The sequence below is a fragment of the Patagioenas fasciata genome, chromosome 18, assembly GCF_037038585.1.
Source record: "Patagioenas fasciata isolate bPatFas1 chromosome 18, bPatFas1.hap1, whole genome shotgun sequence".
NCBI lineage: Eukaryota > Metazoa > Chordata > Aves > Columbiformes > Columbidae > Patagioenas > Patagioenas fasciata.
Genome location: NC_092537.1, coordinates 7316015 through 7337101, shown reverse-complemented (window position 1 = coordinate 7337101; position 21087 = coordinate 7316015). Strand labels below are relative to the sequence as shown.

At 39.8% G+C, this 21087-nt stretch overlaps 1 protein-coding gene across 13 annotated transcripts in view; it reads right to left on the bottom strand.

Moving 5' to 3' along the window:
- TNRC6C (trinucleotide repeat containing adaptor 6C) overlaps positions 1-21087 on the bottom strand; it is a 281325-nt gene that overhangs the window by 54453 nt on the left and 205785 nt on the right. For 12 of the 13 annotated variants that reach the window (XM_071816681.1, XM_071816683.1, XM_071816687.1 and 9 more), the window contains 2 exons: positions 19498-19597; positions 18554-18575 (listed from right to left, as the gene is read on the bottom strand). In XM_071816681.1, the coding sequence (XP_071672782.1) occupies positions 18554-18575; positions 19498-19597 (122 nt within the window). Of the gene's footprint in view, positions 1-2401; positions 2469-18553; positions 18576-19497; positions 19598-21087 lie in introns of those variants that run through there. The other variant, XM_071816689.1, reaches the window with a different exon arrangement.

Below are 21087 nucleotides of genomic sequence, written 5' to 3'. Positions count from 1 at the left end.
TTGCCATGGAATTAAGTAAGTACACAAGAGAATTAAAACCACTAACTGGCGCAATGCCAACAGAGTCGATATTTGTCTGGCCCTGAGATTTTCTTCAGCAATACTAATTCATTGGAAACATATTTGAGAGAGCAAGGCAGGTTGCTTTTTAAAAAGTATTATAACACATCTGATACTTCCAAATAGGCACGCGCATGCTTATATGTATACCTATTAAAAAAATCACTAATCTAAGTCAGAGTCAAAACAATTTTTGCTTTAATGTCAATTAACAAAGCAGCTTCATCACAAAGGTGTGGCCAGAGAATCTGAATTTCAGTGTTACAAACAGTGCTTCCCTCTAAATATCTGAATCACAGATGAGGAAAGATAAGAACAAAGAAATCAAGACTTTAAATATGTTGTACTTAAGAATAAAAACATTTCTGCCTATTAATGTTTTTTTCTCCAATCAGCATACCAATGTAAGGTTTTTTTGTATATGAAAATCTCTGAGTTAAATGGAAGCTCTTGCAAGAATACTGCGTATACAAACCATGGTAGCTGGAAAATCACCATTTAATTACACCATTGACAGGAAATAAAGCAAAATGTGAGGAACATAATAGGAATAGGCTTGATCCCCAAATTCCAGCTTCTTATCAGTCTAGAATTTAGCCTTCAAATTTAGACTTCAAATAGAGCAATAATATTTGCAGAGTATATGTCACAAAGACAATATGAGTGTATTCTTTGAAACATTCAACACCTATTTATTAAAGTAATCTTCAGCAATGTTTAAGCAGCAGTTTTCATTTGATATGCACTCCAAGAAACACCTACCATTCAAAGTGTCTATATTAGCTTTCCTAATTATTAATTGTCATACGATATTCGCTCTAATAGCTTTTTTATAAACCATTCTATATAAAACATTCTCCTTCCTGCAAGGGATGTATTCTGAGACAATGGCTATCCCTGGCAGAACACACAACGTACAAAGACATAATATTTTAGCAAACTGCAGGCTAAAAGCAAACCAGACAGCGACCGTTTGCAGAGAGCCTGGCAGAGCGGTGGTCAGCAGGGGCTGCCGGCAACACTGATGCTCTGTGCGCTATACATTTAATCAGCCCCAGGGGCCAACCTGCCAATCTATAGAGAGACCCTGGCAGTCCCCGAAAGAGCAGCCTGTCTACCCTTTCACCTGAAAGTAATCCGCTGTCACGGCTAATGCTGTGTGGGCAGCTGCTGGAAATCCAGGAATTTAAATGTAGCCTTTACGGCTAAATTTGTTTTAATGCTAAAAATATTCTTTAAAATGTGGGGGGGAAAAGATTTAATACAAAGTGATTTTCATAACTAGCGGACGATCAAAGAGCTAAGCACAAACATTTAAGTAGAAAGCCTTTTGCAGAAATACAATTAAAGGCGTAAAATAAGAGTCTTGAGATTGCTTGCTCTTAAGATGTTTGTGATGGGTATCTGCTTATTCTACATTCTGAGAGCTGTACATACACTAAACAATGAGCTTGCTTGTAATAATTATCAGTACTTAATGGTATCTAAACTTCTTAATCCAATTTTACCCAAACAAATCCAATAATTACTCCATATGCTTTTTGATGATTACAATCTCGGGAATCCCAACTGCATAAAAAAGTGTTAGGAGCAATTGTAGGTGGATTTTATTAATATAATGAATAGGATCAGTCTAACACATTTCAATTACAACAATAGCTTTTAAGTACATTTCTATGACATAAGGAAGGAACATGCATAAATGAAAGAAACTGGTTAAGCCACATAATACTGATTTATGGCAGCTTTTTCCTTTCATTCACCTCATTAACATTTCTCTATATTTCAGAATCCCCCACTTCAGCTCTATAAAACTTGCACTTCTAAAGCCTTCAAGGACCAGACATTCCAGAAGAGAAACAGTTAAACCCAGAAATGCATTCTTGGCTGCTACTGTGACAGGATTTATTTACAGCTTCTATTAAACACAGCAGCTCCATTACAAAGTGCTGGATGTGAGAAGAATTTTTGATTATACAACGCCAATGCCTCACTGCGTTCAACATATCATGCCAGAGTATTATTTTTTTCCTTCAGCAATTCGTTCGGGTCATTGTTTGATGGGTTTATGAATTCATTACAGGAAACAGATGGATCCCATAATTCAGAGCTATTCTCCCAGCCAATCATATGGACAATTTTTTTCCTCATCTTGCTCCCCCCTCCAAATCAACCTTAATGAAGCCACTTCCTCCATGTCCAATTCCCTGCACATCCACACTGACAACTGCTGCTTATTAAAGCAACCTCCAAACACGAAACGCTTTCAAAATAAAGCTGAACAGGAGCACGCTCATACACAGAGACCCCTCTGAAGTCACACGGAAAGACACGAACTTACCCAAGTCGGGCGAAGATAATAAAAAAGGTAGGATCGTAGTGGGCAAAAATAGATGTCCTGATAAGTACGAAATCCATTTTCATATGCTGAAAAAGGTTTTTCTTTAGGAAAAAAATCCTGCCCCCCCAAATCTACTTTCAAAGGATGAATTTTCATTTAGCAAATTACCTCCTTTGTCTACTAGGAGCTGGTATTTTTTATCCACAGTGACATCTACTGGCAAAAGTAAAGGTATTTCAGTAAAATACTGCATAAAACCCTGCTTCCTACTGTTTCTGCACAAAAGTGGTTAATTTTCTGTCCAGATCTTCCCTTCCCCAAGCACACATACCTCTCATGAAAAAAAACTGCCAAAAAGTTAGAGTTTAAAGCCAAGAAATATTCCAAAATCAGTTTTGAGTAATACTCATGCTGACTTTAAAAATGTAACCAGAAGCTGCAGTTTGACACCCAATCCCACGTTCGGGGTTAAAACCATATGTATTACTATGGCCTCAGAACTTCAACATCACTTATTTTAAGAAATGCTTTGATTTTGTACTAATTCCTGAACATACCATCTATTTAATACTAAGAACAAAGAGTCTTTCCCTGGTTTGTTCCCCCCTCTGTGTGTCCTAACTGACCACAGCATATCTTCCGTTGCCAGGTGTCTCTTCTCCACTTCCTTCCCTCACCTTTTGCAATGTTCCCTGCCTCCTTCCTTAGTATTTCTACATCCTACTTCTAAAAGCTCTTACCATAACCCACCTTTCCCACTTTTTTTGCCAGGAAGTTTATTTAGTGGTAGGAGATAAGGAAGGAAGTTCCTTGCAAAGATAAATATCCCTGCGTTAGGAGTGATGGTGTGCAGTGTGGTCATACAGCCAGTCTTAGCCTCACGCCTCCAGAAATCAGCTTTAGTTCTTAATAACTGCTATTCCTTATAAATTACCTAAACTGCAACTGATTAAAACTTGTATTTTAATGCATGGTTATACACTGCATAATTAATTAGAACAGAGTGAGCTTGCAACTCCAGAAAAGAAAAAGTCATCAAAGCTCTGATAACACACCCACCTATCTAGAACTGCCCCGGCTTACACCCAAATCATATTTGAAAAGGCCTTTCTCCTGTTGTTGTAAAAAGACAGTTTTTAAACATTGATTCTGTGAAAGACAGACATTTTATTCAGGAAATGCCTTGGTTGATGAGGACTGGGTTAGGGAGCAGTTAGGCAATCTGGACATCCATAAATTCATGGGTCCGGATGGGACGCACCCGTGGGTGCTGAAGTAGCTGGCTGAGGTCATTGCTGGACTGCTCTCCATCATCTTTGCCAAGTGTTGGGAAATGGGAGAGGTGCCTGAGGACTGGAGGAAAGCAAATGTCACTCCAGTCTTCAGAAAGGGCAAGAAAGAGGACCCGGGTAACTATAGACCAGTCAGCCTCACCTCCATCCCTGGGAAACTGATACAATGACTTCTCCTTGGTGCCATCTCAAGGCATATCAGGGATCAGAGGGTCATTAGGGACAGTCAACATGGCTTCACCAAGGGGAAGTCATGCTTGACCAACCTCATTGACTTTGATGAAGACGTAACAAGATGGATGGATGGCAGGGCGGTGGACGTGATCTACCTTGACTTGAGTAAGGCATTTGACAGTCTCCCACAGCATCCTCACAGCTAAACTGAGGGAGTACGGTCTGGATGACCGGGTAGTGAGGTGGACTGCGAACTGGCTGAAGGGAAGAAGCCAGAGAGTCGTGGTCAACGGGGTGGAGTCCAGTTGGAGGTCTGGATCTAGTGCAGTGCCTCAGGGGTCAGTACTGTGGCCTGTATTATTCAATATATTCATCAATTATTTGGACGAGGGAATAGAGTGTACTATCAGCAAGTTTGCTGATGACACCAAGCTGGGAGAAGGCTGTGCTGCCATTCAGAGACCTGGACAGGTTTCAGTAAGTTATAGGGCCCACAGTGACAAGCCAGTTAGAAATCCTCTTCCCAAGAGTGAGACTTTCATATTACCTCTTAGAAATTAAAGGTTTGATTTTAATCTTCATTCCTGGATCTGCTAGAACAATAAATACTAAAGGAAGCTGGCAAGTGTATTTCATTTGGTTGCATTTCAGACACAGTCACCTGCATCAGTTCAAATAAATTCTACCCTATTTTCTCACATTTTCCTTCAGTGTCCCACTATCCAAAGTGCTCTCCATGCATCTTAACTTCATAATGGTTTCTGACATGAAATTCTTACTTGATATTGTCATGAGCAAATTGGGAAAATGCGAGCTAAATGTAAAATTGGTTGAAATATTCTCTGAGAGAATCAATGGTTTGCTGTCAAAACAGAAGTATGTTTCAGAATAGATTCCACGGGGACTTGATCCGAGCCTACGCTGTTCAATATTTTCATTAACAACTGGATGATGGACTAGAGAATATCCTTATTAAATCTGCAAATGACACCAAGCTAGGGAGAAAGAAGATGGGGGTGATCAGATTGCTGCGCGATAGGATCAGAACTCAGCGATGATAAACTGAAGAAATGGTGTGAAAAAAGCAACTGCAATTCAATAAGGAAAGGCAACGTTATTAGGCAGGAAGAATTAAAGGCATCAGTCATCAACTTACTCCATATCAGTTCTGCAGAAAAAAATGCAATGTTTTAGCAATCACAAACCAAAGAGAAGTATAAATATCTGCCAAGTGTCAAGTGTTGTAATGGAATAAATAACCAGCTATGAGGCTCAAAGTGACCCTTCTACTTCAGTGTGGCTTCTTAAAGCCCTCACCAGAGCACTGCCTGTCCCCACGGCTGACCATCTCTCCTCAGGAAAGAGATGGACCACCTGGGAAGAGTCCAAAGGAAACAGAAATCTGGGAACATAAACTACCACAGCAGACACAAGGCAAAGAAGTAATTCAGTCTACAAGACATTGGGCACACAAAGAAAAAAAAAAAGGGAAAAAAATGCAAAGGAAGGGGCAGAAATAATTTTCTCTGTCACACAATAAAGTCAAGACTTGCTGGGTTTAAATGACAGCCAGGGAGATTATGATTTACATTTCTAACGATCAGGATGACTAAGGATTATCTGCAGACATGATACAGGTTTGGTGATCTTGTCTCAGGGCAAGAGGATGGAAGAGATGACCTCACAAGAACCTTTCTATCATCATTTTCTGCAATCCTACATGTAACACAGAGCTCTAAATCCATCTTACTCGGTTCTTCCACCTCCCTCAGCCATGCCAAAGAAATCATTTTTCTCTCAGGTTGACAGTCGCAGCACTCCTTCTTCTACAGCTTTTTAAATAAGCTTAAGGCATGGTCTTTCTTCATCAACCCTGCTTGTCCAGACCCTCTCCGTTTTCTTCTTGATTAACGTTAACTTGAAATTCTATCAGTACTGAGTGACATTTTATGCCTCGCTCAAAAGGGGTTTGCATTCTGTTTGTAAGCCCACCTCGCTGCACAACTTCTGTGCACCAAACAGTCCGAGCCCAACTCTCGTGAATATAGGGTTTTATCATTAATTTAACTTCAGAAGCTCCTAATAAAAATATAGATCCTTGCATACCTCAGAGCTCAGACACTGAGTTTTGTTTCCCTTTCTCGAACAGCATCTACATTTTTCTCTTTCAGATCTGCCAGCTGGGAGGGTGCCAAACACTTCTTTTCAGAGAAAGAGACAAAACCTGGTTTGTGTGATTCAATATGTATTTTTGAAAGCTTTCTTCCATCCCATCTTACATTACTCAGGCTGGTTTTACATGCAGCAGTCTTGTGAAGAATACTTACACTTTTAAGAGCATCTAATATTTTCCTCATTGCTTTCCTCCATGTTAGCACTGATTATAATTTTAATTTTAAATTCACAATTAATTAGCTGTGTCATTAAAAATGGTAGAGCTAATTAGGTTGATAGGCTGTCATCAACAATAGATTGATAATCCAAAGCAAATATGATGCTCTTTGACTGCAAGTCAAACTCATGTTTATTGAAGGCCCTGAGTGCACACACGTGGTTTACCATGGCATAACTGATGAACAGAAATTGGACCTTATACATCAGGCCTTCAACTTAAAAGACCAAACCACAAATCAAGGCTTTCGGTAGTGGAATAGTTAAATTATCATAGCTGCATTCCTTGAGGACCTGAACCTCTAACAGATGGTAACTTTCAAGACTTAACAAGTTGTCTGTTTTCTTTCAAGCAATTTACAGGCGATGTGAAGCTGCATTTATTAATTCATGTAATTCAAATACCACTACTAATTACATACATCTCTCTACACCTAGACTTGTCCAAATATGCACCCATTGTAAAGCAATGACAAATAAATAAAGACATCTTGCTAGAAGCTGGTCTCTAGACTATGTTTGTCCTGAAGCCTCTGACATTTCAGCACAGGCATATTTAGTTTAACATGTCATCATACATTTAACTTTGATTTCAGGCTCCTGAAGCAAACTCAATTCCCACCTCCAGAGCAGGACCCACTGACACCAGAAAACCAACTTGCCTATTAAAAAAGGAAAATAACTAAGCTTAGAAGTTTGTAATCACTTGTGTTAATAAAATAAACAACAGCATTAAGAACTGTCTGCAAAGGACAAAAGGCAGATAAGTCATTGCTGAGATGAATAAACTACTACTCTCCGATGACAGGAGAGGGCAGCTCTGAATGAACAGAGAGATTGCTCAGCCAGTGCTTACAAACAGTCACAGTTTATTCAGATTTCGGATGTAAGATTTTCCTAGAAAGCCCTCTTCACAGCTAGAGAATTCACATCTTGTTTTCCCTCCCAGAGTATTCAGAAACATTGAAACTCCACTAACTCATTTTAATAAGACCCACTAGGCAAACACAAATCAAGTTCCAACCCACGAACTGGATATGAGTGTCTCACAAACACACAATCACAACTGTTCGGTAACACAGTAATGGATTAAACCATTTCACGTATCAGGAACGACTCACAGGCATGTGTTGTAAAGTTCCCTCTTCCACCTCTGCTCTCACCTTCCAAACCCTTCCTAAGTGTTGCACCAGACAACGCAACCCCATCAGTAACTACAGAATACGAGAGCTGGAGAAAGCAGGGAACAGTTTACAGCTGAATTACACAATGCTAATACTATCATCAGCACAAGCACTAGTGGAAAATCCAAGCATATAATAACAGATTAAATAATTTCATACAGAGTCACGTAAGAAGTCTGGGCAGAACCAGGAACTGAATCCTCTAATTTTAAGATGACTGTGTGCATTTAATCTCATTAGGCAATGTTTCACATAAAGCTTTCATATATAAAAGCATTTTTTTAAAAACAAATTTACAAATGGTGCTAAGTCATCACACTAGCAAACTTAGTTTTTCTTAATTCATTCAACAAGCCACTTCCAGGCACAGACTGAACGGTAAATATTCTTTAGAGTAGAAATCCACCCATTGTTAAACCATTAGCACAAACAGATAGATATTTAAATTCACAGTAATTAGTATGTTCATAAGGAATTGACAATTAGGATAATCTCCGTGTTGATCGGTTTACTGTATACAAGAGCCTTAAATTTTGTTTGCGCCTTGCACAGCAACACATCTACAGGTTACAGTTCACACGAACAAGCCTTGAGACTTGTTTAAAACAATTTAGAAAGCAGAACAATCTGATGGATCGCTATTCTGCAGATGAACGTGTGGTTTTTAATTTAAGTAAGCAGAGGTAAAAATCCCATTATAAAGAAACCTGTGCATTAGGAAGTGATTAATGCCTATATTGTGTCAAACAACTGCTGTTAGAATCAGCTCTTCGGTTGGGGCTTGAAGAGAGTGAATCACAGCATAAATACTTTCAGTTTCACATATATAAACGGTTGGGAACTGTAAAGTGACACCTCATGTATTCATTTCTATCCTGGATTGCCTCTGCAGAAATCTGTTCAGGTGCGGTAGGTGTGCACAGATCACATCACACCTGGAACGTCCATGCTGCACCCATGGTCTGTACACGCAAGGTGGGTGCTCCTGGAGCTCAGGGCATCCCAGAACACATATTTATATTCTGGAGACCAGAAATACAGCTTCTCCAATTATTTTATATATGTTTTGGGGTAGATGCAGGGGGAGCAGGCTGTGCTGCAACTAAACTCCTTTTAGACATTTCTATGGAAGCACAGTGTCAACCGCTTGCAGATTACAAGCCTGCTGGAGAGATATTAAGTATAATTTTTACTGACACTGGCTGTGCTGCTGAAATCATGGGACTACACATATGTCAAACTGACTAGAGCCCTGTGTATACACAAAGCCTTGGCTCTACTGTCATGTACATTTATGGTACCAAATGAATATTTAATGTGCAATAATAAAACAGTAACAATTTTGTGGGCAACCAGTAAAAGGCCTCTGTAATTTTGGCATAACCCTTCCAGCTCATATTCTATCTCAAAAGGCAGCTTAAGAGAATGTTTATACTGCAGTCCTAAAGATCGCATAGAGGTATCTGAGCGATCATCTTAAATCAGGCAGCACAAATACACAAAGTAGTAGAGTCCAGCATGGAGCAGCTTCCCCTCCTCCCAGCAGTGCAGATCTAGTCCAAGTCTCAGGTAGCATCACCTGGAGAAACTGGCTACGTCGTCAGCTCAATGAAAGCTAAACCTCAAATATTTTTGCCTTAGATTTTGAAGCCTGAATCCTTATTGGACTAATTCAAAATGTGTTAATTTATATTTAACAAAATTATTTTGAGAATCAATGCTTTGAGCAAGTAGGTTCTTAAAAACATGTAAAAACCATAGGGACATCGCTGCTGTACCTAGAAAATTTGACAGATTTTACATCTAGAGAAACATTTGGAGTTCTACATCCTATTTTGGATGTAGTTCCTAGTATTGGAAAGACAAGCAGTCCTATGGAAATGTTATTCTCTTGCCTTCAAAAATGAGCAGCTGAGAAAAAATTGAAGATCAGAAATTAGAATGATCCCTTACTCAGATAAACCCAGTTAGAGTCATGCTCTAGAGAAACACCAAAGAGACTACTGCTTAAGTCTGCAGACTGATCTGTAAGGGAAAGAAAAAATACTTAATATTTCAGTTCTTTTGATAGTTTCTCTTTAATCTTAACGTGACGTTTGGTATGCAGATAGTGTTTCTCTGAATGAATTTCCCAAAGACATTCTCCTGACTGCAAGTTTTGAACTAAGAGTTAATCTACCTGATAGAGAAGCCTGGAGAACCTGAAGCAAACACTTCATTAATTCAGCTTAAGCTGAACGGAATTTTATGTCTACAGTGCCACCGTGCATTAATGCCACATATGGAAAACGGGACTGAAATTTTTCAGAAACACGAAGAAAACAGTTCCAGCAGTTTTCAGACCCCCTTTTCAGATTCTTTGGGAAAATGTCCAGAATAAGAGTAAACTACAATGTGACTGGGATTCTGCAAACATTTCACTGCAGCTAAGACAAAGCAAAAAAACAAAACCACAACAACCCTCAGTTCAATTTGTTGAACACAGTCTGACAGAAAACCTCTTTTGTGAGAGGGTATGGCCGCAGTAGGTCTATTAATGACCGAGCATTCCTTTTAGGAAGCTTTTCCCTGCTCCTTCCAGCGCAACCTTGGCAGCGCTGCCGACTGGAGCGACCGAGTTCACAAAGAAGAGCAGGATGAGAAAAAAGCAGGGAGCAGCACGGATCCATCTGGCCATGTTTACAGGCTGGCAGCAGCGGTGTCGCTGGTATATCTGTTGGTTTAGATGACAGCTCTGGTTGATCAGGCTGTCACCATAGCAACTTTCACCCAGAACTCACAATGCACCCAAACGAACTCCGAGCTAAATTAACTTATTGCATGTCACCAGTGAGAAATGACTGTTCAGAGGTAATTTTCTGTACTAATATGTAATAGAGTTAACTCTCTAAATTGAATTAAATTAATTAAATGCCACTCCCAGTAAATCAGATTCTATTACATGAATGTTAAAAGAAATTAAAGATGTTTTAATAAAGATTACTAATAATAACTTAATAATATTACTTCATTTTAATTCAAAAATTCTGCTCAGTTTATTTTAGGCACATGTCTTCCCCTTACTAGGAAGGAATACCTAATTACTCCACATGCATTACACATTTATTTCATACAGATGGGCTTAGACTTATCCAAAAGAAATAATACCAGTATTTTAAGGCAGGTTACAAAAATAAGAACTCTTTAATGGCTTTACAGATCTGCCTATCAATGCATTATTAATTTCTTTGTTTAAAGTAGTTTCTTGCACATTAGAAAGTCAGCTGGGAGGCAAAATCTAAGGTGTCTCAGTTCCCAGTGTAAATAAAGGGCAAGTTATAATTCTCAACTGATGGTATTAACGCTGTGCTGATAACCCCGACTTTAACTCGTATTGAAGACTCACCAAAATACTTCAGGCAAAAATGGGGCCTATGTAAATAACATTAATCATCTTTCAGAGTTACAACCCACATTATTACTTCACTTTTCAAAAAGAAACTTGGTTTACATGTGAGAAAGCAGCTATTAACAGCAGGGGGAGCACACGATACTGTCGTATCTGCACCGGCCGTGCTGACCACGACATCTGCCCAAGAACAAGGTCCACTTTGAGTTCTGTTAAACACCCATAGAAAAGTCAATACGTCCATTAAAGGAACATGGGAAGTTAAGTATTTTAAAACATATCCTGAATCTTAGTTGAAAAACAGGGATGAAAGCAAACGTGAAAAGCAAAGGTGCATTAATGCAGCAACAATGGAGTAGTCTTCATATTCAAAGATGTAAATTAGTATTCAGGGACCAAACTAGAGAAACTTTTCCAAAGATGAGAAACATAAATTATTATGGTTTGGAAAATGGACTGAAAACACTAACACAATGAAAAACTGTATGGGCTGTAAAGTAAAAAAGAGGATACACAAAAAGGTCCCTGCAGAGGAGGAGAAAGACCTGTTCTCCACACACTGGGCAAATCAGCCAAAAAATAACAGGCATAAGTTATATGAAAGACTGAAGACTGCTCAGGCCGAGTGCAAAGACTATTCATACTTTCCAGCAATAATCAAAACGTCTTTCAAGAACATCTGTTTGGCCTGTCTGACAGTGGGGAGATGGATAAGACAATCCCCCCTTGCTCATCTAAAGGGATATATTTAGTCCTACGATTATAAGACTTCAGTGTGGCATTTGAATTTTTAATGGAGTTGAGGACTTGTCAGTTCTGGAGCTCAGTAACTCGTGTGCTTCAAACCCAAAGTTCACGAGAGCCTCTCTGGCCTTGGAAAGGTGAAAAACTGCTGAGGAAACGACAAAAAAAGAAGCAGCCAAATCAGAAGTTATGCCAGAAATGTCAAGGGCATCCCAAAAACAAGAGGGCGGATGTTCAGGATGCTCTGTGATAAGACAGAGGAAAATTACTTCTGCTAACATGGGAAGAGGCAATCAAGAGCTTGAATCATACTCCAAATTCAGCTGTTTTCCAGGGCAATGGCAATAACAGTTGCTGACAGGCTCAGGGCAGCTGAGGAGTGTCCAAAGCACTCGATGCTATGAACCGCAGGTCCCACGAGACGGCTCGGGATGAGTCTCTGCTGCCCTGCCACAAAGCTGGGGCAGGAGGCTTGAAAAGAGAATCACCTCTTCTCACGGTGATCCTGAACCTGCCATCAGCCTCACGAGTAACCACTCCTTCAGGTGCTCATACACACTACAACACCTAAACCAGTTCAGGAATAACCTGAATGGTCAGGTGCACAATGCAAATCTGACCAGAATGCTCCAGAGCATTTACCAGAGTGCGAGCTGGTTTTGAAGTAGTCCCATGGGATTTGTAAAGTATGGGCTACCACCTTTAACAACTCAGGAAAAGCATTAAAATAATCTAGCAAAACACAGGGAAGTCAGGAGGCAGACGAGGTTCTCAGAGCAGAGGAATGTCAACACCAGAGACTCAGTAGGAGAACACAAGGTCCCTCAGGCCAAACGCTTCACACACAGCACAGAAGAATCAAAACACATTTTCATTTCCTTCATTTTCCGAAGATAACCCTCTACAGTATTTGTAGAGTAACTACCCCAACCTCGTGTACTAACGTTACAGTTCAAAGCTGGTTTCATACTTCCAAAGGAAGGGATCAAGAAATATTAGAAAACTGGCATATATCTCAAAACAGTCAGTACCAAATTGAGCTAAAACATTCCCTAGTGAACATCTTTTCAAGCTTACGGTTTGCAGGTCTTATAGATCACAGAATAGCAGAATGTCAGGGATTGGAAGGGACCTCAAAAGCTCATCCAGTCCAATCCCCCTGCCGGAGCAGGAACACCCAGCTGAGGTTACACAGGAAGGTGTCCAGGCGGGTTTGAATGTCTGCAGAGAAGGAGACTCCACAACCTCCCTGGGCAGCCTGGGCCAGGCTCTGCCACCCTCACTGAGAAGAAGTTTCTTCTCAAATTTAAGTGGAACCTCTTGTGTTCCAGTTTGAACCCATTACCCCTTGTCCTATCACTGGTTGTCACTGAGAAGAGCCTGGCTCCATCCTCCTGACACTCACCCTTTAGATATCTGTAAACATTAATGAGGTCACCCCTCAGTCTCCTCTTCTCCAAGCTCAAGAGCCCCAGCTCCCTCAGCCTTTCCTCACACGGGAGATGCTCCACTCCCTTCAGCATCTTTGTTGCCCTGCACTGGACTCTCTCCAGCAGTTCCCTGTCCTTCTGGAACTGAGGGGCCCAGAACTGGACACAATATTCCAGATGTGGTCTCACCAGGGCAGAGTAGAGGAGCAGGAGAACCTCTCTAACCTACTGACCACCCCGCTTCTAATCCACCCCAGGTACCATTGGCCTTCCTGGCCACAAGGGCCCAGTGCTGGCTCATGGTCATCCTGCTGTCCACCAGGACTCCCAGGTCCCTTTCCCCTACGCTGCTCTCTAATAGGTCATTCCCCATTACATTTATGTGTGATACACGCCTCCTCCAGGTAGGAAGATTATAATCTAATAATGGAAAGCAGTCAGTAAGTTCTCATGGAGAAGGCACCAGAGCAGACAACAGCCTCCCATAAAAGAATGATCTAAGTGAGACAGTCCTCAAGGCAGAGAAGAAACTGCCTCAGGTACATGTTTCTTTGAAAGAAGCTCAAAACCAAATGACAGTCTTTAGTTCAGAAAGTAAAGGAGGACCAATATGATAAAACCGATGAGCTGTGCCACAAAGCCACTGCCAAGAAAACAAACGTCAGACTGTGCTGGGTGGGTAAGAAAGCCAAGAGATGCAGGGTGGGTGTTCCCTGTCTGCTCTGTTCTCAGCAGATACAAACCATTGTGGCGGTACACTGAAATGGAAAAACACATCTGCTCGCTAGCACTGGGGCACATACGCTCTGACGGACAAGCATCAGATGACATTCTGTTTATAATTGAAAAATAGTTATTTGATAAGCTGACTGACAGCATAACAGAATATATGCTATTGTCTGAACTGTTATGAAAGTATAGCAGGTTGACCATTTCGCAGTCTACATGCTTAAATATTCTGCATTAGGCAATGCCCATTACCAAAAAAGTAGTCTACTGCCACACACGAAAGTACACACTGTGGGCAGATAAATAACCATAAAACAGCATGCTGTTTGATCATAACTGCCACTATTATCATTGTGTGGCTCTGTTAAAATTCATATTCTAGAATATACAGTTATCAACGACTGTATTGGTTTCCAGAAAGGAAGTCGGGGATTTATCTGAGAGGCATTACCAAGGGGCACCCTGACAATTAGGTCTAGATGAGAAAAGCCAAACTGCTGTTATCTGCCACCAGAAACTGAAGATGGCTTGTCACAGCCGTCCCACCTGAAACGACACGCAGGAAATCAAATTTTTTTCTGTACTAGTTAACTCCAAGCCTCCCAGCTCATTCTTCTTGCTTTGTCTCTTTGAATATGCGTATTTTTTCTTGTCTGCTCATTTTTTTTCTTCTTCTTGTATTTTCTACTGCTTTTCACCCAGTATTATGGCAGGGACCCTACAAATTATCCTCATACTCTATTCTTTTCAGATTGTAAAATCTTAATTACTTCCCTATCAGAGAAGCGGTACCTCACTCAGTTATAAGAAGAACAAATCCACGTTTGTTGAAAGATACTTATAATAGCAAAACAACACCATAATAACGTTCAACAAAAAGAAAACATTATTGTGTTATAAAGCCTTAACATATAGCAATAGGTTATCATTAGGTTATCAAACGATGGCATATTAGGATCTAATTGAAAAACTTATTACACTGCTCCTCCTCCTTCTGCAATGATGATTTATGGCACATTTTGTCACGACAACATTCAGCAGTTCAGTACAAACACAGCACTTAACTAACAAGATGGCAGAGGCAGATATCCAAGCACAAGCTATAAATACTGGAATGAGTCAGAGGTTGTAAGTCTGTTGTAAATCATACCTGATTTGTAGGCTGAAACACATTTCCTAATCTTATGTAAAAACCTCTGCTGGTTCCTACAAAAAAATGATACAAACTAGAAAAACTCAAAGCTTTTTTTATTTCTAAAAAAAGACTGACTGTGTCACACACTGTCTTAATTCCACTTAAAATACTGATGAGATTCTCTACAAAGTTTAGTTTTCCTTGTTTCCTATGGAGCTACCATTACACATCAGTAACACCCACCACAGCCAGAAAGAGCACGTTATCAATGTACATAAAACTGCATTTTCCGTATGAGCAGAACCGAGCGTAGGTTACGGGAAGGTAATTTGCACCCAAGTGCACAGAATTCAGCTGGGACAGGAACAGAGCAGTCAAGCAACTGACCACCTGCGTGCTGACGAAACCTGCAGCAAGATGGCTACAAGAAAAGAGGGCAGCAAAATGCATTGACCTCATAGTATTTATCACAAGCATAGCTCTCTTAAAAGTCCCCTGTAGTTACTAAGGAACAGCCATTTACCATCCTAGTGACTATTTACCACACAGTACAAACCTCTTACTGGTAGTTACAGCTGAGTGTTTTCATTACAAAAGCCTTTATACACAAAGTTTCTTTATCAAGTGAATATAAACTGGCAAGAGTTTACGCATTTAACATAAACACTAATAGGCTGTGCTCAATAGGCCTGTTCTCAAAAAAATTACCATAAAAGAACAGTAACGTGGAAGTACAATGCACAGCGTGCAATAGAAACATTTTCATTTCCCACCTCAGCTAATTCTGCAGCGCTCCTCTCCAGCTGAACAGGAAGACTACTTTCATTTGTTTTCAAGTAATTGAGAAACATTTCAGCTACTTATCAGCTCTTCAATCTTTTTTTCCTTTCACACACTCCCTGGAATTGTTGCCAACAGGGTATTTATAAAAGATTCTGCCTAAACAAAAACACTCTGGCAAACAATGTTGCAGAAACAAAACTGGAAACTGAAGAAGCAGAAGACTCGCAGAGTTGGACCCCATTTAAACGGAAAAAATTAAGTTGTTTAAAGAGACACAAGAGCTGCGTAAGGGAGCATTTCCTACCCCTGGACCAGTAACTCCAGCAGCAGCCACATACCTTTCCTGTACTGGTGGAAATGCATGTTTATTTTGGAAAGGTTCTGTGCTCCACATCACAAATGGAAACATTCAGCTCCGTCTGAGGCCTCAGAGCAATATTTAACTGACAACATGCCATTTACACACACCCACAGGAAACCTCTTTCCTCCTTACTAGTTTCTCTTTCCTGAGGCCTCACCAGCGACAGAACATGTAACAGCCAGTATCATCTTACAGCAAATTATAACCACACTCACAATACATACAAGGTAACTAGTATATAGGACAGTATCTCCACATTTTCCATTGTGTTAGAGAAATGAATGAAAATCTTAATTAAAAAAAAAATTAAAAAGCACCTTTATCCCAGCAGAGGTCTCTAGGACAGAATAAGGCGACCAAAAGGACCAACCTTTCCTTCTGTCCCATCCTAGCTACTTCTCCTCCAAAAATACAGCTGAACATAAATAAGAAACAGTATAAACATATTGTCTCCAATCAGCTGAAAGACAGAAACTGAAAAATTCTTCCATATTCCACCTCCAGTTGTAGAAATTATTTTTCTCCAATATGACCCAAACAGTGTAAGCATTTTTCATTGCTATAGCAACCCAGTTGCAGAACTGAACGATACATATATGAAATGAAGACTCTTTTTTTTCTCTAAATTACCACAAACAACTACATTGAGTCAGATTTATAAAGATGTTAGCTACCATAGTCTGGATGTAGTAACATTCTGTAAAAGGTTCAGTTCCAGTCTAGCTTTAATCTTTAATTTAATACATGGCATACACTTGGGGAGGATATCAGGCTGTTGTCAGAGGGTGTAGGGAGGCAACTAGGTAAGCTAAGGCCTCCTTAGAATTAAACCTGGCAGAGGGGTCAAGGACAACAAGAAGAGCTTTTTCCAATACGTGGCAGATAAAACTAACACCAGAGGCAATGTAGGCCCACTGATGAACGAAGTGGGTGCCCTGGTAACAGAAGATACAGAGAAGGCAGAGCTACCAAGTGCCTCCTTTGTTTCTGTCTACTCTGCCAGAGCCTGTCCTGAGGATAGACAAGGGGTAATGGGTTCAAACTGGAACACAAAAGGTTCCACTTAAATTTGAGAAGAAAATTCTTCTCAGTGAGGGTAACAGACACTGGCCCAGGCTGCCCAGGGAGGTTGTGGAGTCTCCTTCTCTGTAGACATTCAAACCCGCCTGGACACCTTCCTGTGGAACCTCAGCTGGATGTTCCTGCTCTGGCAGGGGGATTGGACTGGATGAGCTTTTGAGGTCCCTTCCAGTCCCTGACATTCTGGGATTCTGTGATTATAGAACACTGAAACCTTTTCACACAGAAACGAGCTGATACAGAAAAAAAACGTAACATCGTGGAAACAGAAATATTTCATTTAGATAGAAATTATCTTAATTCCACATTTTTTCATCTTTTTAAGATTTTAGGGGCTTAGCTACCTATGCTACCTTCTTCTGCTGAAATTCAAATCCCCTGTTCCAAACTACATGAAATCTTACAGGGCAGATGCAACAGAATTCAGACTAAAATCTTCTGATTTCACACTTTCTACATAAGAAAAATTTGGAAAAGAAAGCACAGAGTTTCAATAACTCACTTGTTACAGTTTCTTCATTGTGTAGTTAGACTTTATCTGAGTTCAGTATTACTGAAGCAACACTTAATTTCTGCTGTATAAATACATAAAAAGCATTTGAAACATAAGTTGTTTTGTCAACCCCATATGTTAGGCTTGGCTCTTTTCTGATTCCCAGTCATTGGGAATCTCAGAAGCCCTACTCGCCTGTCTGTCACCTAATTATCCAGCAATAAATAACAGTGCGTATTAACTCGTTCAGAACTCTTCCGCAGCCCTGAGTTCTGTGTGGTGCCATAAAAATCAAAGGACAGACTAGGTAGAATAACTGCAAGCCAACAGTTGCAGAAGAGAGGCGCTACCTCGACTCTCTTCCTCACCATTTTAAGGAAGATTTCTCCTAGGACACCCTGGAGTTCCCTGTGCCCGAAGTGACATCTTCCTTAACTCTGCTGCTTGCTGGACCATGCTGCAAACCATTTCAATTCACTGATCAAGCAGAAAACCCACACAGCAAGAAACCAAGGTGGTGGTGCCAACAGCCTTCTCTCAAGTTTGATGAATTGAGTTCACTTACTAAACTGAGTTGAACAGTGCATACTGGGGTAGAAACTTACTCTTTTTGTTGGTAATTAGTTGTCTTTGAAATAGGACTACTAACAACTAAATGGAAAACTACATCTGTCTTGACACTAGACAAAAAAAGATGACTTATGTTGTGTTATATTTCACAGAAATTTAATCTGTATATTTTTGTCAAAAAGGTGCCACACAATACTCAGCAAGATAAGCAAAGAAAAAGCTTATGCTGAGAATCCTAACATTTAGTCAGCTCCTCCAACAAAACTTAAACAGAACTATCCTGGCAAGATAAACTCCTCTGATTAAGAAGACACAAAGAATAAAAAGTACAAGCACTTTTTGTAAACATACTTACAAAAAATATCAAATGGTTCACAAAGAAAAAACTTGAATTTACCTTTGGTTTTTTGTTCAGCAGCCTGAAAGAAGAAAACAACAACACAAATCAACTACTTATCAATATGCAAAATAATACCTAACAAGTACAAGGGCTGCAGGCCTAACTTTTTGCAGAAACTGCTGACATAAATCAGGCCTTAGTTCCAGTTAAGGATTGGAGAATGTTAATTTAACTCCATGTATTTAGAATTTAAGAATGGCTACTCTTGCCTGACTAAAGTCAAAGCAGATGCCAAAGAGACAGTGTAAACCACAGCAAGCAGTAAGCACGGCAGTGCCCCCATCTACCCACCCAGCCTCCTGCCACTTGAGGCTCAGAGGCTTCCTGAACCAAAAAGTACATTTATGAACTTTTTAACACTCAACGGAATTAACGTCTGTGAATTTGTCCAGTATCCCTTTGAATCCATACATACTATTAACTTACACTGATTAAATGCACATTTTGTGAAGACCCATCTTTTTTTCATCTACTTGAAATCCACCCACTTTTTTTTTTTTATGATGCCTAATTTTTATATGGGAAAAGACAGTGATCAATTCCTATCCACATCCTAAGGGACATTTAATATTAAAACTAACTATGTAATCCAGAAAATGAGGCAGAAGAACGTACACCACAGAAAATGCGTGACAGCCTAAAAATCCACAGCCACTTGAGTACCAGTTGGGACTAATGCAGTTAGCCTTGCATTGACGTTGATGAGGAACGTTTGTGTGACACAGCTGGGGGAGCAGTAACTTAACATCAGGGGATGGTGAGCAGCTTGGGGAGCGCTAATGAACTGTCACAACTGCTTTTGCAGAGATTTTCTGACCACAGCCTCACTCTAAGTTGCCAGGACTGCTCACTAAGAAAAATTTGCAGAAGGCTGCAGAGTCAGTATCTGAACGTTACATGTACAAGTGAATACATCATTTAAAAGAGTGGCATGAACAAACCTTTTTCTGAGCACCTTCCTTCTTTTTCTTTTCTTCCTGCTTTTTCTTTTTCTTTTCTTCCATCAAATGTTCCTCTTCTTGTGTTTCTTGTTCTTTCTCCCTGATAAGAATAAAGGTTGGGAAGAGCTTTTCAATAAGATGACCTTATATTCCAACTGTTTTTCTTTTTTTGATCAAACACATACTGTATTAATTTCTCATACGCACCAATTTCATTCTTAAGGGGTTGTAAACTAAGGCCCAAATGAATGCAAATAACCGTATTTTGTGTTCATCCTATTCTAGCTGAAAAATTTGCACTGATACAAAACAAGACTGTTCCAATAGCATTTTGGTTAAAATATAACCTAAGTTGTACCAAATCAAGAGAAGAACTATTTGAAACCTCACCATCTCTGGTTTCTTCGTCCATCACCGTAACATATGGTTATAAAAATCAATCTCCCCAACATCCTTTCAAATAAATACCGATGCAAATAATTCATTTAGTTCCCTATAACTATTTTATCTTCCTTGACAGCTCTTTAGGCCCTGATCATTTATCAGCCTTACAGATCTGAGAATACTCCATGTCTGACAGGCTGAAACCATTACTATTATTATTATTAGATTTGATGTCTTTAAATTATTCATTGAGATCACTTTTAGCCTTATTATTGCTTTACATTTAACATGCCAAAGCCTGAGGTTCCCCCCTTTTTGTTTGGATTTTTTTTTTCTTTGTTAAAAAAGGTCTCTTTAGTCATAATGTTCTTTGCTCAATTGTTTTATCATAGCAGTTATGGGGTGGGGGAGGCCTGCTCTTTACCTATAGGAGAAACAGATACTCATTCAGATTTCACATGTTGTGTCTTCAAATACTCCCCATGAAACATTCTGCCTTCCAACTGTTTATTTTATTTTCCTTTTAACAAGTTCACACATTCTTACATCGTTTCCCTTTTTATTAAAAGGAATACTGTAGTAATTTTTTTGGAAATTTTGTCTATTGCAAGGTGTTCTGGGTTTTGGCTTTTTCGTTTGCCTACAAATACTCAATCTGGCTACTGTAGATGCTTTAACGCTTACAGAGATCCTACACATAATCTTTCCGATCTAAAGGAAAGAGGTGGCGGGAAATCAGGGGACAACAGGGAGCGTCTGCCACGGTTTATCACCGCCTTGCCTTAAACCTTGACAAAGAGTTGCGGGTGGGTACTTGCATTACTTAATTAACATTGCATTTAACAAAAGGTTACTTAAAATCGTACTTTAAAACAGATTACTCTAGGACTTTGCAAGAAGCAATGACTTGCATTACCAAAGAAACTGAGTTGAAACCATGATAGATTTTACTTTATTCCAGTTAGCTCTGGAGAAGAACAGAAGTCCTGGGGATTTCAGTAACTACAAAGTACCAATATTCAGTCTCTTCATTTTCAGAGCTCCCTACCCAAGTCACAGCAGACTCTACAAAGCTCATGTCTTCAAGTGAACTCTCCCAAACTGCCAGACTATTACTATGGGAAGTTCCAGCCTTTTTTGTTTTTTTAAAGCAGGTGAATGAAACAAGTCAGTGCAAAGTGCCAAAGTTTTGGGTTTCCTCTTGCT